This window comes from Chrysochloris asiatica, unplaced genomic scaffold (assembly GCF_000296735.1).
Source record: "Chrysochloris asiatica unplaced genomic scaffold, ChrAsi1.0 scaffold00001, whole genome shotgun sequence".
Taxonomy (NCBI): domain Eukaryota; kingdom Metazoa; phylum Chordata; class Mammalia; order Afrosoricida; family Chrysochloridae; genus Chrysochloris; species Chrysochloris asiatica.
Genome location: NW_006408519.1, coordinates 25949984 through 25975782, shown reverse-complemented (window position 1 = coordinate 25975782; position 25799 = coordinate 25949984). Strand labels below are relative to the sequence as shown.

Below are 25799 nucleotides of genomic sequence, written 5' to 3'. Positions count from 1 at the left end.
TCGCTATGAGTAGGTTCCAACTCCATGGCACCTGACAACAACAACAACAACAAGATTAGTGTAGGGTGTTTCTTAAATCAATCTCTTTTGAGATGTAAAAGCGATTTAACAAGCAAATTAGGAATCACAGATGGGGGATGAGAGATGCTAAGCCACCTGAAATACAAACTCAGGAGCACAGCTCAGAAGAGATAAGGACCTTCCTTCACTGCTGACCTTGAAGTTAGTGGCCAGCTTGCAACCACTATGCTACCAGAGCTCCTTCTGAGCTGATAGGGAGGAAGGCTCCCCCTAGAACCATCACCCTAAATTTGGACTTGTTAGTCTCCTAAATGGTGAGAAAATAAATCTGTGCTTGGTAAAGCTAGCAGCTTGTGGGCCCTCTATCACAGAAGCACTAGATAACTAAGATAGAATTTGGAACAAAGGAACAAACTACTGAAATGTTCTACAACATGGATGAACCTCAAACACATGATGCTAACTGAAAGACATCAGATGCAAAACACCACATATTATTTGATTCTATGTATGGACAATTTCCAGGGAAAAAAATGAATAGGAAAGATGGGGGACTGCCTGGGCCCAGGACAGCGACAGGGACTGACTACTTTTAACAGGCAGAAAAGAGTCAGGGGTCATGGAAATGTTCTAACACAGGATTGTAGTGATGCTGCACAACTCTTGAATTTACAAAAAAAAAAATCATTAAATTATGAAACTAATATAGATCAACTGATTGCATATAAATTATACCTCCAAACACATGAGTAATATGAAATATTAAGTATTTCAGGGTTAGGAAATAACAGCTTTATAGAAAAAATGGTGATTCAATTTATTTTATTTTTACCATCTGTTTTTGAGGATCACACACCGATGATGATTTTTTTTCTCCATATGCCAGAGAGGCTGAAAATCGATGCACAACTAACCAGATATTTCAAAAGTCACTACACACAATCCAGTGGGGCTACCCAGGAAATTCACTGCCCACCTTCTATTCAGATAGGAATTCTCAGGAACTCCAGGTTTAAGTCCAAGATACTGAGTTAAGCACTCAACTGTCCCCAAGAATTCATTCATTCACATCATTTTAATGTTTGTGACCTTTAGGTAAGGAAAATTTGATTAAAAAGTCTTTCCAAGAAGTTGACCCCTTGGAGCTCTTCAAGGACTGGCTTAAACATAGAAACGATTGTGAGGTTGGCTCTGGATGGGGCGGGGTCTCCTGCTGTTGTACATGGAGTTGCTGTGAGTTAGAAATGACAAAGGCTCTAACACAGCAATGTTCTTCAGAACATGGACAAAGTGCTTTGTTTTCATTTTGTACTTTGCCTTTCACTTCTGTGTATGAGCTCTGCAGCCAACTTGGAGACAGTGCAAGAACCTCTAGGGTCAGTGAGTTGACACATTTTGGCTCCATTCCTACCCTTATGGTCATGGTAACGTGACATTGTTTTAATATCAGGACCCCGTCTTTAAACTCCATTTCATACCCCCCCACACAAATGTTCCTATGCAGATGGATCATAATGTAAGTCATTGTTTCTAGTGCTTTGCCATCATATGGCCTTCTGGTCCCCTGTGAAGCATACATGAGGAATGGAAAAAACCATTAACGATGACATCAGTGGGTTACATGCAGTGAATTCTGAAGCTGGAAGTAACACTCTCAGAAGTAACACTTATATTACATATTTTCCTGGGCAGCAATAGCTGATATTATTCTATGGAATAAGATTTTTGATTCAAATAGGATACCTAAAATGATGTTTGTTCACAGAGACGGGAATACACTTGACTTACGTGTCTTTTCCATCATGCTCACACTGGGTCCCTCCAGCTCCTGGAGCTTTGTGTAAACACTGATTTTATATTCAGAATCTGCCTGAAGTCCATAGAAGCAATGCCTGGTTGTCCCTCCACCCACAGTAACTTCTTGCTTTTTTGTATCTGTAATAAAAACAAATCCAAATATGGGAAATTTAACAATAACAATCATCAATAAGTTGACTTCTAAAATGCTTAATAGACAATTACCCAAGTTAGATCATTCCAAATGACTTATTCTTATTTGAGATGATGTATCTGTTCTGAAAGAGTTAATATATGCAATGTTGGGTGGTTTATAAAAGAATTTCTTTTAATTAAAAATCACATTTTAAATATAAAATAAAGCAAGTTACTATTTAAAGATACCTGAATGGAGAATTATAAATGCAAATAAGTCTATAGACACAACTCAATTGAACTGTTGGACAAGTGTGAGCAGTGGTATGTTATTTGTAAAAACATCAGAACTCCCTTTTGTTCAGCATGAATCTACAAACAAAGCCAAACAACTGCAAATTGACATTGAAGTCTACATTCTTTTGGTCCTGTAACATTTACTACTATCCTATAGGAAATTTAGGCAGATGCCCTTCTAGTCTTTTAAAACTCATAATTGCTGTAAAGGTTAAGAGCTGCTGAGCCTTTTACTTTCCGCAGTCATCATTTCTTTAAAATGCATCTTGAAATATGAACCCCAGCAACACGGGCTTACAGTAAGTAAATTCACATATGGCGCTTTCATTTGAAAAAGAGCTGTTGTTTGTGCACTAGCCTAGACCTACTGTCAAGATGAGGAAACAGGGTACAGTTCTAAGAGGCACGTTGTTGTTGTTGTTAAGTGCCGCCGAGTCGACTCCAACCCATAGTGACCCTGTATAGAATTTCCAAGGAGCAGCTGGTGAGCTTGAACTGCTGACCCTGCAGTTCAAACAGCTTTGCAGTCTGGTGCAATAACCCACAGCGCTGCACCAGGATCTCCACCCATACACTGTAAAGCACAATCTTCGGGCTCTCTAGCTCCAAGCTTCTCTGTGTTCTACTGTGGAGCCGTGTCCTACACCGTTTATTCCAAGTAGCATCTTCTCTGTCTTTTCACCACAATGGAGGAGATGCAGGGAACCTTAGAGACCTAACAAACTGTTGATATGCTTCATACCCACGTCCACAGCAAAACTTTTGTGCCCCTCTTGGACAAACTGGTGTTGGTCCTTGGATTTGCAGCTTAGGGAAGTTGGGTTAATTATAGTCATCATTTCCTGAGGGCTTCCTATATGCCAGGTTCTGTGTTTGGTATTTAATGATTAAAAATTTACAACAATAATAGTCAACATTGAATGAGCACTTCTTCATAGGCCAGGCCCTAGTCTCAGGGTGTTATATGCATTACTTCATATGTCCTCATAACATTAACAATTGTCCCAAACTAAACATGAGAAATTGGGCACCAGAAACATTTGTTATATATAGTGCTGGATTTCTAACCATGCAGTTAGCAGTTCAAAACCACTAGCTGCTCTGTGGGAGAAAGATGAGACTGCCTGCTACTATAGCGATCTACAGTCTCCAAAACGATAGGTGAGAAGTAGATGGTGGGTTTGAACCGCTGACCTTGTGGTTCTCAGTCCAGTGCTGATCCTATAGAGCCATACCAGACAAATATAGAGATAGATAGAATCTATAGGAAAAGCACTGGACTGCAAACTACAAAGTCGGAGGTTTGAGCCCACCAGCTGCTCTGCAGGAGAAAGATGAGGCTTTCTGCTCCTGAAAAGACTGACAGCCTTGGAAAGCCTATACCGGGTCGCTGTGAGTCGTCAGCACCAACTGGATAGCAGTTAACAACACATATGTTGTTGCTGAGTGCCATCAGTTGGTGCTGACTCACAGTGACCCGGTATAGTGTTTCCAAGGAGTGGCTGGTGAGTTTGAACAGCCGACCTGGAGGTCCAGTGCCTATACTACACAAGATATATAGTCACCATGAAATAGTTTGAGAGCTGTTGAGTGCCTAGTAAATCAGCAAACAGAGGGGATCGGATGACGACCCCTATGATTGACTCTCATCACTCTTTTGGACACATCTGCCTAATGTGTTGACTTTAACTACTTAAAATCTTAAATGAGTTTTCTTCATTACATATACTGTTTAAAAGGTAATGCTACCCTGTAAAGAATATTTTTGTATACTGCTACCCTGAAAAGAACACTTTTGTACATTTCTTTCAAAACTGATCTTCATCTGATCCATAAATTACATCCAGCTGCCCAAAGTCTTATACAACTTTATTTCTAAGAATTTAAACAGCAGGATTTTTAAAGTACATCATTTAAACACATTACATACATTATGTAGTGATTTCAAAGAAATACCCACTCCTGGTGAGCTTGAACTGCAGACCTTGTGGTTGAAATGGACTTTGCAGTCTAGCACATTAATCCGTGGCATCACAGCAGGGTTCGATGGGTTAGATTACACATGATGGTTACTGTGAAAGGACTAGCACTAGGACGGTCCACCCTGTGTTTTGCTTTGCTGATGAACCTGTTCAGTCTGTGGTTCCTGTGACAAACACTTCCTAATTTGATGCACGGATACCTTTGTACCATCAAAGGTTAAATGCGCAACTACCATCTAAAAGGTTGACAGTTAGAACTCACCCAGAGGTGCCTGGGAAGACAGGTCTAGTAATCTGCTTCCAAAAGGTCTAGTTTGAAAGTCTTATAGAGCAGTTCTACTCAGCACACCTGGTATCACTATGAGTCAGAACTGACTGGATGGTGACAAGCAGGGATCACAGATAAGTATCTCCACAAAAGCTACCAGGATTCTCCAGGTATCGATTCTAAAAATGCGCTTTTCTATCGCTTCCTCTATTTCTCGTGGATACCCATGCACCCTTTGAAAATAGAATATAAAAGAATTTTGCTGCTAGAACAAATCTACGAAACCACTGGAAAACTGGAACAGGTACAGTAAAATTAATGGGAAACAGTACTAGTTGGATTCCCAATACTAACAAAGAGGGATTACATGAATGGGAGCGCACCCATGTTGCTTTTGGCATATCTGATTCAGGTCTAATGACTTGGCCTTAAAGGAAAACATTTAAGCCGATCAAATGATGACTAATTTCCTCAATGCCTCATGCCAAAAGGAATAAATTACCATAATTTCTTTTTTAGGAGCAAGGAGCAGAGGGGAATCTGTCTTTTGTGCATTCATTCTTAGGAAGCAAAGTTGAATTTTTCTGTGGGTTATGATGATGATGATAACCAAAAAAAAAAAACCCAAAAAACTTAACTCACTGCGGTCAAGCCAATTCCAATTCAAAATGACCTTGTAGTAAAAAGGAGGGTTTCCAAGGTTGGAAATCTTTATGGACACAGGCTGCCACATGTTTAGCCCATGAAGCAGCTGGAGGGTTGGAACCACCAATCTTTTGGTTAGCAACCCGGCACTTAACCACTGTGCCACTGAGGATCAATGACAATGAGACCACCAATTGAATCTACAAAAATGTCAATGAGACCACCAATTGAATCTACAAAAATGTCCCTGAATAATGACTCAGATCCACAAAGGAAACTCAGAATCCAGGAAGATACTCTATAGATAATTTTCATGTAAACCCCAGGACTTCCCAAATCCCCAGTCATAAGGCCTGTGCTTCAACAAGTGAAATCTTGAGAATAGTTTTCATTCCACATGCTCTTTCTTACTGAAATCTCATTCCCCTCTAAGATAGGCGATCCATTATATTGGAATTCTCTATTCTAGTGCTTGGAGTGCTGATGTGGCACTATAGGATAAGCACTGTACTGCCACCCACAAGCTTGGTGATTCAAACCCACCAGCTGCTCCTTGGAAACCCTATACAGGGTTGCTGTGAGTCAGAACTGCCTTGACGGAAAAATCAACACATGACACCAAAAAATAGAGGAAAAAGTGGAGTATCCTTTGAACATTTTTCTAGGATGTTACAAAGAAGTCCACCAATTTGTGAGAATTCAGTAGGGAATACAGTATTTGGGGTTATTTGGCACAGAAGCACTTGAATTTGAAGGGAAATTCTATGCCCAAGTCAAATGCCAAGTCAACTCAAAACAGCTGGAAAGAGGGACAGAACCCCGAGCCTCTGAACAAATGGAGACTCTCATGCGGTTCTGAGTTACCCAAGACCAGTTGAAAGTCTCTCCCTTGGGTCTATCCTAGAATTAACCAAAAGCTTACAATTAATTTGGCAACGAGGTATCTAACTCAAAAGCAGATTTTATTTCAGTCTCTCCTAAAAGGACCTTGTCCTTCTGGTAATTTCTTTCTTTCTTTCTGTTGGCTATAAAAATGTCATAATATTTACTTGGGAAGAGGACATCTGTTGTTTTCACCTATCTTACATCTAATCTCTCTTTCTTTGGATCCATTCTCCTCCACTCTTGATTTTTCTGACTTGGGGAGAAATGATACTCACTCCAACACCAGATAAAAGGGTAGAAGACAACCGGGTCTGGACACTCAGTTTTTTCCTTGTACTTGGATTCGGTGACAGATTTAGGGGCCTGTTACCCAAACCAAGCTCAATACCTGGAATACAAGGTCGGTTTGAACCACAAGGTTGGTGATTCAACCTCACCAGCCAATCCTTGGAAACCCAATACAAGGTCACTATGAGTTGGAACCAACTACACGGCACTTAACAATAACAACAACAATAATTGAGAAAGAGAAGCTTTCTTTTCACTAAGCTTGCTAACTGAGATGATATATCATTGTCAGTCTGACTGAGGTAAACTTATAGAGACTGTCTTGAGATTGAAGGTTGAGGAAAGTAGAAGAAATGTATGGAGGGAGATACAAGCGTCTGAACACCTAGACTCAGATGTTTCTGACTTCTCAAATGTTAGCCAATTAATTAACCTTGTTGCCCAAGTAACTTTCACTTGGGTTTGCACTATTTGCAAACAAATGAGAATAACACAACTTGGATATTTTAATAACAAAACAAATAAAACCTTGGACAATGTATATATTATCTCAATTAATAGTCTCAAAGAATTCATTTTTGAGACTAATGCCCAGAGAAGGCTGATCAACAGTGGTGGTTTCAGTGCTGACTTCATTTCAGAATAATGCCTTCATCTCAAAATGCACATGGCCAGGCTGTGGGAAAGATATTCAAAACTGGAAAACAGAAGTCTACCAATCAGTAGGAATTTGGCACAGGCACTCATGAATGGGTCATCTTAGGACATAACTTTTCTTCACCACATGGAAGACTCAGGCCCTATTTCTCCCTCATGCAGCTTCTGATTGGAGTGGAAGAATTGAACTTTTTGCAGAGGCAACCTGGGAAATATTATAAAATAAAAATAGCTGGGACTTTGGAAGTCACTTGCCCATGGAAGAATAATCAGTCATCTGACCATAAATACTTCAAAAAGATGATCACATTTCTCTCTAAGTCAAAGAAATGCCCGCTAACTCGTCCCCACTCCAAAGGGGAAAGATTATTTCTTTATCTAATCCCTAAAAGTTTTTTTTTTTTTTTTAAGTCTAAGTGTATTTTTTGCTGCCATCTCCATCTTCAGGCCCCCAGACACTCTTTTTTGTTGCTGTGAACTAGAAGTTGTGTCCAGCTGATTGTTGTTAGGTGCTGTCGAGTTGTTTCCAACTCATTGTGACCCTGTGCACAACAGAATGAAACAGTGCCTGGATGTGCATCCACCTTACAATTGCTGTTACCAGTAGATTAATGATATGTAAGATTACTGGGTGAATGGGATGAGGAAACTGAGTTCATAAATCTCTCCGTTATAACTGTTAGAAAATAGATTGCCCAGCACTTTTGTTCATTCTTGTTTAATTGAGACCATCATGGTTCAGTCAAGAGAGATTTCTTGTAACCTGTATATAATGCTAAGGTAGTTAACTTGAAGATGAGAACAATGTGGAGTTATATTTTCAATGGCCTGTAATAGTCCGATGATACAATATTTCTTGCTGAAAGTGAAGAGGACTCGAAGCTCTTACTGATGAAGATCAAAGACCACAGTTTTGGGGGTAGAGATCACACCTCAACATAAAGAAAACAAAAATCCTTACAACAGGATCAATAAGCAACATCATGACAAATGGAGAAAATGTCAGTTGTCAAAGATTTCATTTTATTTGGATCCACAGTCAATGCCCACAGAAGCAACAGTCATAAAATTAAATGACACATTGCATTGGGCAAATTTCCTGCAAATAACCTCTTTCAAGTGTTGAAAAGCAAAGATGCCACTTTAAAGAGTAAAGTGCACCTCATCCACATCATGGTATTTTCAATTGCTTCATATGCATGTGAAACTGGACAATCAATAAAGAAGGGCTTTGAATAATGGGGTTGGTAAAGGATATGAACTGTGTATGGCTGTCAGAAGAACAAATAAATCTGTCTTTGACAAAGTACAGCCAAAATGCTCCCCTGGACATGTTACCAGAAGGGACCAGTCCCTGGAGAAGACATCATATTTGGTAAAGTAGACGGTCAACAAAAACGAAGTCCCTCACCAGATAAATCGACACAGTGTTACAGTGGGTTCAAACACAGCAGTGATTGTAGGGATGGTGCAGTACTGGGCACTACTTCATTCTCTTGTACACTGGGTCACTATGATTTGGAGCCAATTCAATGGTATCTAATAACAACAACATTTTTTTGTTGTGATCTTGGTTTCAGAAAGAGCTTATTGAGATTTTAGATTAGTAGATCAAATATGAGTCATATGCTATGCTAAGAATCCAAATGCTATTTTATAAATACAATGAAATTAAAAGAACCTAATAAACATGTTGTTGTTGTTGTTGTTGTTAGGAGCCATCGAGTTGGAACAGACTCATAGCGACCCTATGCACAGCAGAACGAAAAAATGTTCGATCCTGGGTCAACCTCACTACTGTTGCTACACTTGAGTCCATCGATGCTGCCACCTGGCCAATCCATCTCACTGGGGGTCTTCCTCTTTGTCTCTGACCCTCCATCTTACCAAGCATGATATCCTTCTCTAGTGACTGTTCCCTCCTGACAATATATCCAACATATAAGAGACTTCCTAAATTCTATCAATAATGTCAGTTGTTTTTCTTGTTTTTTTTCATAATGTCACTTTTAATACCTCTTTCACCAGTCTACAAAATTATAAGAATTTTTATGAAAGAAAGACAGGAATACCCATAAGCCTCCAGATCCCTTCACTTTAACTTCTTCATTCATATAAAAGCATTGTGGGAGAGTTAGCAGATTTGATTTTTACACTTAGTATTTTTTTTTTTTTTTCTTTAAAGATGAACAAAGGCCACTACTAAATGTCAACACTTCTATAGAATTGTGACTTAGCTAGTTTTACAAAGACAAATCAAACATAACTCTTTAGGACGTTATAGTTCTGTTTCTTAAATATTTGCCTATCTTTCTTAGGGATCTCCTGTTATATTTATACAGCCACAAAATCCCCGTGACTTGTCCTGACTTTCTCTTCTCCAATGTTTACTCTGGATTAAAGCCACTCCCAGAGTTAAATTGATGCATTCTGAAGGGATTTTTACATCATACACAGGGACTCAGGCGAGTAGTAACCTAGCATGTCTATCCAGACAATACCTTGGCAGAAAACCCTTCTGGAATATTGCCCCGATCTCTGCACGTATTATATAGGGGGCATATTTCCAAAGGCTTTCAACTGGTAGGGATTGAAGCCCATGTGGTATTTACGGGTTCTGAACGTAGGAATAGCCAGGGACACGGGGGCACCAAGCCTATCGTGAAACATCAGCTGCTTCAACTCCTTTAAAGGGGAAAACAGGTGTTGTTTGTTTATGAGAGGGCTCAATTTTAACAATTCTACTTCCAAATTTGAAAGATTAAAAACAAAATTGATCTGGGATTCTCTCATTTTGCCTATAATATGCTCCACAAAGAAAGACATCATCTCTTTTCTGTTTATAAAAATCTAATTAATTTTTACTATTTGATTTCATCTTCCAAATTCTATCTATGTTAATAATGTGGAAAAGGAGAGGGCAGCTAAGAGATCCTAGAAATTCACTTTTCTGCAATCAGCAATCATATTTTTAATGGTAAGGAGACATTTTTAGTTCTTTATCTTTGGGACCAAATTACAAATTGTTAATGTCCTTGAGAACTGGAACCCTGAAGAACTTGTTTGTAATGGCATGCATACACCATCTTCAGAATGAGTTTCTCTTCACCAATTATGACCCAAAGTAAAAAGAAACACTAAGAAAAACATCACATTCAAACCTAAATCCCAGCAGAGGGAATGCCAATATTGTAGTGCCATCTTATTATTATAATATCTGATATTCCCAGATCTTTTGCTCCTACTACCAAAACACTTCTATTTCTCAAATGATTTATAAGTGCAAATACTCAGTCTTCATAGAACCCTGCAAGACTGGTACTATGATTATTACCTATTAATAAGTAGGGAAATGGAGGTTTGGAGGCCCTACATAATTTGTTTAACCAGTCAATCTGACTCTAGACTCTATATTATTAACTTCTATATAATGTTGCCTCCAATTTGGGAATTCTAATCAAACGTTGGAGTCCTGGTGTGGCAAGGTAGGATCAGCACTGGACTGCAAACCAAAAGGTTGGCAGTTCAAACCAACAAGCTGCTCCTTGGAAACCATATACAGGGTCACTGTGAGTCAGAATGGATTTGATCACACTAACAACAACCAAATCTAATATCACTTATGCATTCTCCTGGGTGATTACCACAGAACTAAATACACAAGCATGGAAGCAATGGTGGCTCAGTGGTAAAGTTATCGCCTTTCACACAGGAGACCTGGGTTCAAGTCCTGGCTACTGTACCTCCTGTGTAGTCACCACCTGTCTCTCGGTGGAGGCTTGTGTGTGCCTGTGATGATGCTGAGTAGGTATCAGAGGAGCTTCCAGACTAACACAGACTAGAAAGAAAGATTTGGTGATCTCCTTTAAAAAAAAAACCAGTCAATGAAAACTCTATGGATCACAAATGTATGATACCCAATCAATCATTAAGATGCCACTGAACTGAGCAGGATTTAGTCCTAAGCCATCGTAGTGGGAGTCACTATGAGACAGGGCCCAAACCAACGACAGCGAATAGCAACAACAACAACAACAGTAACAGTAAAGTACTTGAGTGCTTGGCAAAAAATATGCCATGGGTTGTGCTTACCCTGGAGGGATTCTAGAACAATCCTGTAGGCTGTGGCATGTCGGTGCAATTGCCACTGAGCACATAGGCTGGTCGTTTCAATCTGGTTGGCCTGGAGATTGGTCACACCCAAGGATACTACAATGAAACAGAAACACAATCATGTCACACAGATGATAATGCCACACATTTCCACAGCAGGTATGAAATTAACTTAAACATGAAAAAAAAAAAAAAATCCCACTCAATGCTCCATATTTCAAAGCAGAAAATCCAGAACCCCCCAAGAAACTAGTGTACTAAAAGATAGTGACTTTATGACCTGAAAGAGGCTGGAAAACATTATGCTGGTATGATCTGACATTTTTAAATGAACAAGAAAATATATGTTCAAAGGAAAATGTCAGCTGCAATAGCTGTTGAACATAGGGCTTATTATTATTATTATTTTTTACATTTCCTCATTATTTATTTGTGTTTTCTAAATATTTCACAATAAATGTATAACACTTTCCTCATTAAAAAAATTATATAGATTATACAATTATCTACCACTAAGCACTGGATTGCTAACATCAAGGTTCGTGATTCAAATCCACCTGTCAGTCCTCAGAAACTCGATACAGTGTAGCTGTGAGTCAGAAACGACTCAACGACACTCAACCACAACAACAAGATAACCATGACTTAAGTAAGAAGGAAAAACAAAGTAGACACAACAGAAATATGGAGGAAGGGCTTCCAAAGAATTGATCTTCCAAACATGTTCAAACGAGAATGAATACATTTTTGGAAACATTTAGAAATGAAAAAGTTCACACTGATAAAAAAAAATATATATATAAATAAATGCATGTACTCTTACTAATCTTGCTAATTGCGATATGCAAATATGATCACAAAAATGCCTTTGGAGAAAACTTTAAAAATACTGTCTCTCCAAGATGATTGAGGGGTATGTAATGGACTTTTTGTCAGGTGGAAGGATCCAAGCAGAAAGAGGAAAATTAATATTTACTTTCCCTAATGATTTCTCAGATAAAAAAAAAAAAAATGCCAGTTAAATTTCATTTAAAAAATATTATATAAAACAATTCAACAGATGAGCTGGATGAACCAGAAAGAGAGAGAGAAGACAGAGGATGGAAAAAAGCACAGGGTCTTCTCTCGTGTTCCTAAGGAAGGACTAACTACTCGGAAGTTATAAGTGGTGGCCAGAATACTATCATTTCAACAACCAAGTACAAGATCAAAGTCACAGAACAGAAGATTTCTAGGTCAATTGAAGACACACTCTGTCTTTTCCATGAAATTTATTTAGTATCTAGTCTGTAAGGTCTCCCATTATTATATGAAAGAGAAGTCCAGAAAGCTTCCTGAAAAGACTGATCCCATGTGAAATCCAAGGTGATTCTAAGTCTGGATTGCCATGGGCCCTCATTTTTGCCTATCAGATGAATGATCTGATTAGAGATGAGGCTGAAATATGGGCCAACTGCATAAAATACAATGACTCCAATAATAATAACATCGTAATAATGATAATAATATACTGAGTTCTTACTATATGCTAAGAAGCTCTGGTAGCGTAGTGGTTATGAAACGGGCTGCGAACCTTAAGGCCAGCAGTTCGAAACTACCAGCCGCTCCAAGGGAGAAAGATGAGGCGTTCTGCTCCCGTAAAGATTTACAGCCTCAGAAACCCTGTACAGGATCGCTATGGGTCGGAACTGACTCGACGGCACACAACAACAACTATATGCTATATGCTAGGCACTTTACAGACATTACCTCTTTTATCCTCACAATCAGCCCATAAACTAGTTACTATTGTTTTCATTTCAGAGTCGAGAACACCTGGGTTAAGAGACATGAAGAGATTTGCTCAAGATCATCATTAATAAGCTGCAGATTCAAGGCTTAGTCTTTCAATTACAGCATGGCTGCTCTTCTCAAGAAGTCCTGGTGTGGCGCTGTGGGTTAATGCGCCAGACTACAAAGCCGTTTGAACTGTAAGGTCAGCGGTTCAAACTCACCAGCTGCTCTTTGGAAACCCTATACTGGGTCCCTATGGGTTGGAATTGACTCGACGGCACTCAACAACTGTTCTCAAGTGCGAGGCACGGGCTGTTGATGACCCTTAGGATGAACTGTTTTTATCTTGGAAACTCAGGTATTATCATCAATGTATATGAAAATACTAATTATCTGTGTTAGGTAATTATATGGGCCTTTAAGGGCATTTAAATAGAAAACTGTACATCTTCTTTAAGAATGTATTAAACAGATGTTTTGGAGGCCTAATAAGTATCAAGAATATGGAACATACATGCTAGTTTGGAAAACACTGCATTATGCCAGGGTGTCTGGGAGTTGTGTATGCCAGTGAGAAATCCCAGATGGTGGGCAGGCAGCATGAAAGCCCATTAAAAAGTAGGGAAGAACATTCTGAGAGTGATGCGTGTACTTTCTGCGGATGGTGTGTGTGCGTACGTGCGTGCATGCGTGTATGCATGTACGCATAGGAAGGCTCCAAAAAGACAATCTTGCCCCTCACCCAACTTCAACTGGGGCTGACCTTCTTGGCTACAGGCTGGTCGGAAATTTTCAACGAATTTGAAAAATCTCAGCACAGAATTTCCAGAAGGAAATCCTATCTGCAATCATCAAGTCTACTTGAATGCCAGGTGTAGACACTTTGCCTGCCAACCAGGAATCCTAACCACCAGCCCAAAGTAAGGAGCACATCTCTCTTTCCATGAAGTGGATGGATCCAGAAAAGGCAGTGCTGAGGAAAAGAAAGACTGACTGCCAAATTGCAGGAGAGGTTGAGTTACAGTGAAAACAAAGCAGCAACACCCCACGTGGGGGCTGAGGTGACAGACATCACTCTTACATGTTTTTACCACGCCTGTGAGCGCGTCGCTGAAGCCTGAAGCCTGAGAGGCAAATACTTTCACGTTGTAGTCCATTCCGCTGAGGAGGTTGGTGATAAGAATGGTGTTAATGTCAGCTCCCACAAAGGTTTCCAGTGTTGGGCCAGGAACTAAAGGAGGAAAAGAGCGTATTTCAGTTACAACAGAATATGCAAAACTGGAAGCAGTGTTGAAGTAAATTATACTTGCTTTTTACTTACACAGCAGGAAAACAACAGAGCTAAGGTTTGAACATGGAGTCCTGGAATGGCACTGGAGGATAACTAGGGGGCTGCTAACCTTGAGGTTGGAGGTTCAAACCCACCAGACACTCCTCAGAAACTCTATACAAGGTTGCTGTGAGTTGAAACGGATTTGATGGCACTTAATAACAGTTCTTTTCTCAAACGTATCTTGTTCCTTGGTGCTTAGTCAAAGACCTGGTCTGCCTTGCAATGGACCACCCACCATATTGTGAGGGTCTTGACAGTAGAGCTACCATTTTACCATAGGGAATTTAGGGCACTTGTCAAATTGAAGAAATCGTTCTCAATTCCCCCTTCTCCGATACCCTGCTTCTTGCAGCAGACATGACAGTGGCAGTACCAGTAGATTTTGTCATGGGCCACATGTTTGTCACCACCACAATTCCAACCATGATTTTTAATACCAGACATATGACACTCATTCCAAGACCCCTGACCAGCAGCTGGCCACGCCGTTCCCTTTCACCTCTATTCCAATCCAGTTTGATTAGAAACATTCCTTGCCAAATCCTGCTCTTCCCTCATTATTCAAAGGTTGTGAGTTAGTGATAAAGTCCTAAAATATTTATATGTTTATTTATATATTTGTGTGTCTATATAGTATCTCAAGGAGCTCTGGCAGCGTAGTGGTTACTAATTAGGCTGCGAGCCGCAAGGTCAGCAGTTCGAAACTACCAGCTGTTCTGCGGAGAGAAAGATGAGGCTTTCTGCTCCCATAAAGATTTACAGCCTCGGAAGCCCTGTACAGGGTCGCTATGAGTCGGAACCGATTCTACGGCACATAACAACAACATATAGTTATCTCAGGAGTCCTGTGGCTCTGTACAATCAACCGTGGATTGTAAACCACCAGGTTGGCATTTTGTGCCCACGAGTTGCTCTGAAGGAGAAAGATGAGGCTTTCTGCTCCTGCAAAGATGTGGTGGTGGTGGTTTTGTGCCGTGGAGTCAGAACCGACTCATACCGACCCTGTATATGGTTTCCGAGGCTGTAACCTGTATGGGAGCAGAAAGCCTCATCTTTCTCCCATGAACAGCTGGTAGTTTCGAACTGCTGACCTGAAGGTTGACAGCCCAATTCATAACCACTATGCTACCAGAGCTCCCTTTGCAAAGATGTACAGCCGCGGAAACCCTATACATGGTCGTTATGAGTCGGAACTGATTTGACAGCACTTAACAACAAAAACAAACACTAAGAAGGAGCTCTGGTAGCACAGTGGATTATGAGTAGGGCTGCTAACCCTGCAAGATCAGCAGTTCGAACCTGCCAGTCACTTCATGGAGAAAGATGAGGTTTTCTGTTCCCACAAAGATCTATAGCCTTGGAAACGCTATACTGGGTCACTATGAGTTGAAATTGAATCAGTGGCACGTAACCACCACCACCACAAACACTGAAAATTGGTATTAATGCAAATGATAGTATACAATTTTCCTACTTGGCCTAGAATGGGGTTTCTCAACCTTGGCCACTATTGCTATTTTAGGATGGACTCATTTTTCTGGGGAGAGGGAAAGGAGTGCTGAGGATTGTAGAATGTTTAGCAACACCCCTACCCCTAAGCTGTGAAGACCAAAGTATCTCCAGACATTGACAAATGTCCACTGGGCAGCAAATCATACTGATTAAAGAACCACTGGCTTAAAACACAGCAATTTGCCTTTAGGATACCTGGCAATTATTTGTAAAACGGGCAAAGAACAAATTCAGCAAAGCCATCTTGCATATTAACACATGCCTGAGGTCAAAGTAAGAGACTAAAAATTAGGGATGAGTCCCAAGAAATAAATCTCAAGTAGGCAAGTGAATCCAGGGTTGGTAACTGGGATCTCATTGTCTCGGTTAGTAGGGACTCTTCTTTGGGAGTATTGAGTTGTATCAGCATAGAGACATAAGGTCCTAGAGGATGGAGCTCAAGAGAAAACACTGACGACTGTTTTAGAAGCAAGCTCCATGTCCCAATCTGTAGTCTGAGACTAATTGAATTTGTGGGGCAGGAAGCATTTTTTTAAGATGGCCCAAAGAAAGTTTTGTTTTGTTTTTCCTGCCAAATGGAGAGAAATAATTTGACAACCCATTCTTGCTGAACAACCAGTATGCTTAAGGTCTAGACCTAGAAAACTGAGACGATCCTTCTAATATTTATTTTGAATGCAAATGACAAGCATATAAAATTCTACTTTTGGGATGCACTCAAACATTCCCCTATTTAAACTTCTATAAATGCGCTACGTGTCAGAAGATGACATTAAAACAGCTGCTTAATGTACTTGGTCTCCTTTATGCAGAAACGTGACCCAAAGGTGCAATGTGCAATCCTTCTCATCTGGGTCATTCCTCTCCTTTCATATGTAACGTCACAGAGGAGAGTGAGGTCTCCTTCTCAAGCTGTCAACGTGAGTTAATCTATTCGTTATCGTGCACATGAATTTAGCTGTCAGTGACTTAGTTAATCTAGCCATTAACTTGCACAGCATTGTCTATGTGGAGCTATCATTCTGATAATCTTACAAGAAACTCATTGGTTTTTTTTTTTTTTCAAAACAGGTAAAAAGGCAGTTCCCATTTCTTTAAAAGATAGAACCAAAAATAGATTAAAAAAATAAAACAAAATATCTTAAAATATTTTATATCCCTATCCTTTCACCATGCTTATTCAATCTCTGTGCTGAGCAAATAATTTGAGAAGTTGGATTATATGAAGAACATGACATCAGGATTCGTTGAAGACTCATTAACAATCTGGAACATGCAAATGACCTTGCTTGGTGGAAGCTAACAGGATATAAAATACTTACAGTGCATACCTTCAGTGTGGATTTAACCTCAGTGTAAAAAAAAACCCAATCTTCACAAGCAGAACAATAAATAACATTACAAAAGATTGAAGTTCTCAAAGACTTCAATTTGCTTAGATCTACCATCAACACTCTTAAGGAGCTCTGGTAGCGTAGTGGTTACGAATCGGGCTGCGAACCTTAAGGTCAGCGGTTCGAAACTACCAGCTGCTCCGCGGGAGAAAGATGAGGCTTTCTACTCCCGTAAAGATTTACACCCTCGGAAACCCTGTACAGGGTCGCTATGGGTCGGAACCGACTCGACGGCACTTAACAACAACAACAACCATCAACACTCTTGGAAGCAGCAGTCAAGAAACTAAACTACACATTGCATTAGGCAAATCTGCTGCAAAACACTTCTTTTACATTTTCAGGAGAGAAGACATCAAACATCAATTTGAAGCCTAAGTAAGGTGCACCTAACTCAAGTCATGGTATTTTCAATCTCTTCATATGCATGTGTAAGTTGGACAATGAATAAAGAGGACAATAGAAGAATTGGTGCATTTGAATTATGGTGTTGAAGACTATTAAAAGTACCATGGACTGCCAGAAGAACAAACAAATCTGTCTTGGAAGAATTATAGCCAGAATGCTCCTTAGAACAAAGAATGACGAGACTTAACTTTTCGTACTTCAGACATGTTATCAGGAGGGACTAGTCCCTGGAGAAGGCTATCATGCTTGGTAAAATTGAGGGTTAGTGATGAAAACAGTAGACCCCAACACGATGGACTAGCAAAGTGTCAGCAACAGTGGACTCAAACGTAACAACAACTGTGAGGCGGGCACAGGACTGGACAGTGCTTCCTTCTGCTATGCACAGGTTCTTAGGCGTCAGAATCAACTGGATGACACCTAACAACAATCACGGTACTATCACTTAGTTAAACGTCATGACTCACCACTGACAGGTTTGTAAACAATTCTGTAGCCCTTTACAGGGGAAGACGGAGGATCCCACATAATACGTAATCGGTTATACCATTCCTCGGAGGTCCGTAAGTTTTGAGGACCAGATGGTGGTACTGAGCAGGAAAGAAAAGGAAGGTTTAGTGTGCTTCTCATCTCTACAACCTACATTTTTTAAAATAAGTTTTTATTGTGAATTGAGTTATAGTTTACATGGAAGAACACTAGTTTTACACCATCATTTCATTGCAATGATTACAATCTCCTCCGTGCATCATCATTCAACAGTATTTGCTTCTATTCACTTTTTTTTTTGGATGGGGGTCATACACAAAAACACTTGGGAATATATAATCATTTAAACAACCAAAGGGCACATCTGCAAGCCTGCCTCCTGGCCTCCAGCACACAGCCTTTCTCTTCTTATGAATCTAGAGTCCTCAGCTGCTTTCTCTATCCATGTCCCCAGCTCTGCCTCCATCTCTGGTGCCGCTGCTTCTCTGGGTAGGGTCCCACATTCTGCTTGTGCTCTTCTCCCTTTATGGTCCTAGGGTCCTCTGTTTCTGGACTATAAGATTAACTACTCCCCCATTTTTGTTACAAAACTTCTGCTTTTACAGTTGTGACTGTCACAATGAGTCATGATAATGATTACTCACTATTGAATCATAAGAATCTGATCCCCATCTCTTTTCATGACACCATGTAGACAAGACAAAAACTATTCAGTGGGTTGAGCCTCCGAAGAAAGCACCGTCAATTGACAGCACAGTGCTCCCCTGACACACAATCAAGGCTGCCATGAGACAGACCAGACGTGACAGTGACAGGTTTTAGGGAATCAGCTAGGACACATCACTCACAGGTTTTCCCAGGGGCGGAGACACTGACGCCTTCTCCATCAGCATAGATGGGAGTCACTGTGACCTTGTACTCAGTGTTGGGAAGTAGTGGTTTCAGAAGAAGATGGTTCTGATTTCCAGGCACCATAACCTGAACAGAAAAACAAGGCATCATAGTCTTTGTACCATCTCTCTTCCCATGGAGCCATTAATGGGGCCAGATGTTAAGCACTTTGATATACCAGAAGCAAAGAGATGCGCTTGAAGACGGATGAGAAAAGACAGGGAATCTGTGCAAAACCATATCTCTCTGAAACTCTCTTTTATCCTAACCCTTACTGTATAATCATCAATACGTAAGATTTAAGTTGGAATTTCTCAGGCTCTAAGGAATATTGTCTCAACATATTCGAACCGTTTATATTCACAAGAAATGATGGATGACCTGCTTGGAAAGCAGGTGTTTATGACTTGTTGTTATTTATTAAGTGCCGTCGAGTCAGGTCTGACCATAGCAACCCCTTATAGGATTTCTAAGGAGAAGCTGGTGAGCTTGAACCACCAACCTTGCAGTTCAAATGGCTTTGCAGTCTGGTGCAATAACCCACAGTGCCACACCAGGATTCCCGTTTATGACTTAGGGGTGTTCATTATACAACTCGGTTTGCTTTTCGTTTGTATTTTACTAGAGGATCCTCTTGAAAGGTCAGCCTTCCATTTCTTATCCTTTCAAAAATCATCTGATCCCAGCATTTCATTCTTTCAATTAAAGAAGGTGGATTTTAGCCAAGAGCAACAGAACCACACACTGAATCCAAGTTTTCTGAGTTGGAAAACATTTATCAGCATGTTAAAATGCTGCAGCTTTTTATTTCTGAAAGGAGAGATATACCTCATTCTGTCTCTGAAAAGCTACGTTATTGTCATGTGGCAGTGGTGTCGACATTGCACAAGTGGCGGTGTAACCCATTGTGTGGCGTGGCAGTGCAAACCCTGGCTTCCAGAAAAGGATGGTGTGGACCAGAGAAGCCACATGTTCTCCTGATGCGGAAACCACAAACTATTCAGCCTGTGCTCCAGCAGTTCGATGCTGGCACGTCTCTGGGCTGCTTAAGGAATTCAGTCACGACTGGAAAAATGCAAGGATGTAAGAACTGACCCACCCAAGGGGCTTAAGGGAGTCACAACACTCGGACAGCTGGAGACACTTTCCAATTTAAAGGCTGGGTAAAATGCCAACTGGCCAAAGGCTGTGCTGTCTACTTCTGAATGAGGGAAGAAATCTATAAATCATGGGATAAGCCCCGACAAAGCCTCAAGTTGAACCCAGGAGCAGCTGTTGCTGAAATAATGTTAAACTCTAAAAGTCATGTTTTGTTTAATATTAAAAAAAGAAGTCTCAAGTAGGGGATGTTGTAGTAGATTGATATGATCTTTGCTACTTTTGAAAGGAACACTGGAATGCACAGGGTTGTACTGATGTGTGGATTTGAGGGTGTGTGAGGGAGAGTTTAAAAAGTTCTGCTTGATCCTCGAATGATTAGACAACCCTGGCATTAAGGCTTCATAAAGGAGGAAGTGTAGTTGCCCTGGCTTGTATTTCCCCACTGATGAAGCTTCCTTCAGGGCGTTTTGCTTCAACTTTACTCCTTTGGAATACAGAGCTTGGGTGTTCCTTCCAAACTGTCTGTCTAGCAAACCACCCATGTCGATTGCTCTTAAGTAGGGTCACTTATCAAACTTAGAAATGCATGGCCTTGGAGCCAATCACAGTTAGACTGTGGAGCCCTGGAAAGCACGTGACCGTTCTGAAGGATTCATTTTGCTCTCCCCGGAACCACTGTTCGGTTGATTAGAATAGCCAACATTTATCTAGCAAGTATCAAGTATCCGGTGAATCTCTTAAGTATTTAAATACAGTAATTCATTTCATTTTCATCACCACTATTTGAGGGAAAGAGTATCAGTAACCCTCATTTTATAGAGAGAGATTGTTATTAAGTGCCGTCAAGCTGGTTCTGACCCATAGTGAACCTGTACTGGGTTTCCCATAGCAACCTGTATAGGAGTGGCTGGTGAGCTTGAACCACTGACCTTGATTTCAAACTCACTTTGCAGTCCAGCACATTAACCCCCTGCACCATGCCAGGACTCCACAGAGAGGAATAAAGAGGCTCATTTTCCACATGGGAAAACTGAGGTCCACAGAGCTAATGGAGTAAAGGAGTCAGATTGAAAACTCAGGAATCTGGCTCTGAGCCCTGCAATAACCACCTCCCTCTGCTTCATGTGACTACGCTGCTTGAACCTTTTCACCCTAATGATACTCATTTACAAGAGTAAAATATAAATCTCCACAAAGATGTACAGACGCAGAAACCCAGCACAGGGTTGCTATGAGTCAGAACCATCTCAGAAGCACTTCATAACAAAGAGAACAATGGGTTTCAGCATTCCTCCTGCTTGGTCTTTTCCTGTCTAGAAAACACAGGGCAAAAATATGTTCCTACTAAAACGGATATGGCAGACAACAGCAGATGTTGGTTTTGTGTATAACAATTCTATAAAAGATACTCATAGCTAAAAGGGATGCAAATTGAACCAGTGAACTGCTTGTGTTTCATTTTTTGCAGAAATACAACTCTTATGTATGGCTGGCTCCATTACCCCCCTGAGCCCTTTAGAGCCGCCTGGGTCACCTCCAGCAAGCAGTTCCCTGCAATAGAAAGAGGACTCCTTACATCTCATTAAACAATTCTCACGCCGCTTCAAGTTATGCTTCCCAGCCAATGCTCCTCCAGCTATCTGTGGTAAAGAACTAGGTGCTGCTTTTGCTGTATGACTTCCAATCGATTACAGACCAGTTGTTTTAACATAATACAATGAAAACACATTGCTAGAAAACTGACCATGTGCTTACATAGTGCATCAATGTCACATGGTTACACATGTTTCTAAAGGCTTAATCTCAATCTCTGTGATTATCTTGTAGGAGATTGAGTTACATGTGAAATAGACTTTTTCTATAAATGTACTTACAACTTAGAATCCAGGCCACAATTTGAAATTTTGACATCTAGACTCCAGAGAGGAACCCTAGGAGTTGAGTGGATTACAAGCTGGGCTGCTAACCACAAGGTCAACAGTTTGGATATATCAGTCACTCCTTAGGGGAAAGACGAGGCTTTCTGCTCCCGTGAAGATTTACAGCCTAAGGATCACTGTGAGTCAGAACTGACTCAGTGGCACATGACCACTACGAGACTCCTCATTTAAATTTATCAGCTTTTATCATGAAAGAAAGATTGGAACTGTGGTAAAGAGGAATTTTTTTATCTAGGAGTTTTCCATTCTCATTCTGGTCATGTGTTTGGGCCATCTGTTCATCCTTCCCTTACATCAACATTTTGAGACACCCATTTGGTCAGTCAGAATTCAGATCCTTGACCTCTGACACACTCTGTAAATGCCGCCTATCTTGATTCTAACCCCACTTTTTAACTCCATTTATAATACATTTATATGTTATTGTTGCTAAGCACCATCGAGTAGGTTCTGACTCATAGCAATCCTGTGTTGGGTTTCTGAGGATCAGCTGGTAGACTTTAAGCAATAACCTTATGGTTAGCTGTCCGGTTCTTAGTCTATAGTGTCACACCAGGGAAGCAGCAGTCAAGAAATCAAATGATGTATTGCACTGGGCAAATCTGCTACTTAAGACCTCTTAAAAGTGTTAAAGAACAAAGATATCAGTTTGAGGACCAAGGTGTGCCTGAAGCAAGCCATAGTATTTTCAACAACCTCATATGCATGCGAAACTTGGATAGTGAGTAAGGAAGACAGTAGAAGAATTGATGAATTTGATTTATGGCATTGGAGGAGAATATTGAAAGTGCCATGGGCTGCCAAAAGAACCAACAAATCTGTGTTGGAAAAAGTACAGCCAGAGTGCTCCTTGAAAGTCAAGATGATCAGACTTCATCTTTCATGCTTCAGACATATTGTCAGGAGGGACAAGTCCCTGGAGAAGTATATCATGTTTGGTAAAGTGTAGGGTCAGAGAAAAAGAGGAAGACCCCCAGCAAGATGGATTGGCAAAGTGGCAGCATCAATGGGCTCAAACATAGCAGTGATTGTGAGGTTGGCCCAGGATCAGGCAGTGTTTGGTTCTGTTGTGCTTAGGATCGCTATGAGTCAGTACCAACTTGATGGCACCTAACAACAACAACAACATTTCATAAAACACTGAAATAAAAATTCTTGATTTATCCTCAGCTGAGTCCCTGAAAGGATGCAGGTGTATCAAGAATGTACAATCCAATCTAACTGAGATGCACTAAAGGATCTTGTTATTTAAAGAAATGGCAGTGCTTTCTTCAGTGTAGCAAAAAATAACAACGCTGTGAAATCTTTGAGAGGTGGACTTACTAAAACTGCATTGTTTTTCTGGGTTTCACAGGTTCCTGAGGCATTCAACAAACTGTAGTCTTGCCACTTCAGTATTAGTGCTCTCTGCTTAATTACAAACACTTGAATTTCCCTTTTGTGATAGGTTTGTACTGCTGGGGACAGCATACGCAGACCTTGGGTTGATCAGTGGCAGCCCCATTAAACCACCTCTGAATATAATCAGTTTAACCCAGATGCTCTCCTTCCTCCTGAAAGTATATAGGAATATTAAGAACAATGTAGCATTTTAGGTATAGATAAATGAAGCCCAGTGCCTGAGATCTTGCTCACAAACAAAAGTTTGCCAAGTGTACAGAGACAGCTTGGCTCCTTTCAGGAACCTTGCTTTATGTTATGTATCCTTAAGAAACCGCATGTAGCTACTCTAGATCATTTAAGCCTAAAAGTTAACATATAACAGCTTGATTGAACCTTTTTTCTGTAAAAGTAAAAATGTTACATTGTTAAGAAAAACTATGAAAATATCTTAAAAGTTGTTCCCTGTGAATCATTATGTCCTGGTTTGAATGATTAATCACATTTCTGTTCCCTATCCTGCCTTAATCACATCCTCCCTTTGTGACATCCTCCCTGAGTGAATTACATCCTTCCTTTGTAACAAATCCCTCCCTAAAAAAGAGAATAAAAGGCTGAGGTAGAGTAAGTGCTACAGGCAATGCTGTGCAATGCTGGGCAATGCTAGGCAATGTTTGCAGATCTGTCTACCTGCCATTGCATCATATCTGTGTGTCTGTCTTTTTTGTATATATTTCATCTCTCTCTTTCTCTATCACTTTCGCCGCCAGATCCCCCTTCTTCATGACACCCTCACTTCCTTGTCGAGGCGGGACCCCGACATAGGACCTCGACATTGTACCTTACATAGTTTCTGGCTTTTGTACTCCTGGTGTGGTACTAGAGGATAAGCACCCACCAACTGCTCCACGGAAGGCCTGTACAGGGTCACCAGAATCGGAATAGACTCGTGGGCACTAAACAACAACTGTAACAATAATACTCCTTAACAAATATTTATTACCAAATTTAGGAAAATATTTTTACTTTTATTAAGTGTTTGTTTAACTGGGGCACATGAGTGGATAAAACTTTGGATCTCTGCTTTTTCTTCTAGGTGTTTTCATGCTTCAAATATAAGCAGTGGGAATTGAAAGAAACTAGCAAAGAGAAAATTATCTAGAAACAATTCCAAGTAAATATTATTATTTCACCTTGCATAGTTACAAATGTATGCTTGATATTAAATTGTTACTCTCTTTCCAAATTAGCAAAAGTAATTCAGCATGAAATTTAATGTTTCTTGCAAAGAGTCAAAAGAAAACAAACCAAAAAGATCCTCTCACACTGGAGAATCGTTATGGGTCTAATTGTGGTCTTATAGGATAAGCACGGGACCACAAGATTGGTTTGAACTGCAAGGTCGGTGGTTCAATCTCACCAGTCGCTCCTTGGAAACCTATACTGGGTTGCTAGGAATTGGAACCGACTCGACGGGACTTAACAACAACAATTTTTAAGAACAAAATTAGAAACAAGAACCATCCGAGGTGAAATGAAACCCATAAATGATAACTTTTAAACCATCACTCCTAAACACAACTTTAATATTTTTTAATTTGCCTATCATGGACCACTTCAAGCAAATGGTCCAATTTCCCAATATCCTCTAATGGCAGATCTATGGACTTTCTGGTGATTCAGTGGGTGGGGCTTTTCCCTACTGTGTTCTACAATGTGTCTTCCATCAGCCCGAAATAAAGTGCCTGTCTGAAAAAGTTTGGGGTCAAACAATTGTCTAGATAGACAAACAGTAAAAACCAATTTTTTCCAAAATTGGCATTATGAATACAGAAGGTGGAAGACAAATAATAATGCTATTCTTGAGCAATAGTAAATTTTGGAGACTTTTTTTTCTAGCATGGCTCAAAAATTGTGCCTCACAGGGTAAGAGATGAAAGGAATGAGGCTAAATAAAGCGTATTCCATGACTAGGGAAAAAATTCTTTTGAATGCAAACTGAAGTAAACTTGTCAGACTAAAAGCAAATCTACAAAACCATTTTCAAGTCCTAGACAAAAAGGGATTATATGAGGGGGCTTCCAAAAGTCTGTGAAAAATTCCATTATCTTTCAATTTCATTTTTCCATGAACTTATTAGAGCCTCATTGTATGCTGAAAATTAAGAAAACATGGAAAGGCCATGGTTACAAAAATATCAAGCTTACCATCTAGAAAAAGAAATATTGATAAGCAAAGAAAACTCAATGTGTAAAATATAAAAATCCCTGAAAGGAGACACTGTTACTAAAAATAAATTAGAAATGACAATAAATCTGGGTAGCATGAATTGACATCAGTGAAAAATATGACTCTGCATTATAATTAACAAATAATTGCCATTTAATTGTTGTTGTTGTTGTTGTTGTTAGGTGCCATCGAGTTGGTACCGACTCATAGTGACCCTACGCACAACAGAAGAAACACTGCCCAGTCCTGGGCCAACCTCAC

General features: G+C 40.2%; 1 protein-coding gene across 1 annotated transcript in view; it reads right to left on the bottom strand.

The window, feature by feature from the left end:
- COL14A1 (collagen, type XIV, alpha 1) overlaps positions 1–25799 on the bottom strand; it is a 217518-nt gene that overhangs the window by 102716 nt on the left and 89003 nt on the right. Inside the window, exons 19-23 of the mRNA XM_006830676.1 lie at positions 18846–18975; positions 17976–18098; positions 13943–14092; positions 11068–11184; positions 1810–1956 (exon numbers count right to left, since the gene is read on the bottom strand). Coding sequence (XP_006830739.1) covers positions 1810–1956; positions 11068–11184; positions 13943–14092; positions 17976–18098; positions 18846–18975 — 667 coding nt within the window. The remainder of the gene's footprint in view (positions 1–1809; positions 1957–11067; positions 11185–13942; positions 14093–17975; positions 18099–18845; positions 18976–25799) is intronic.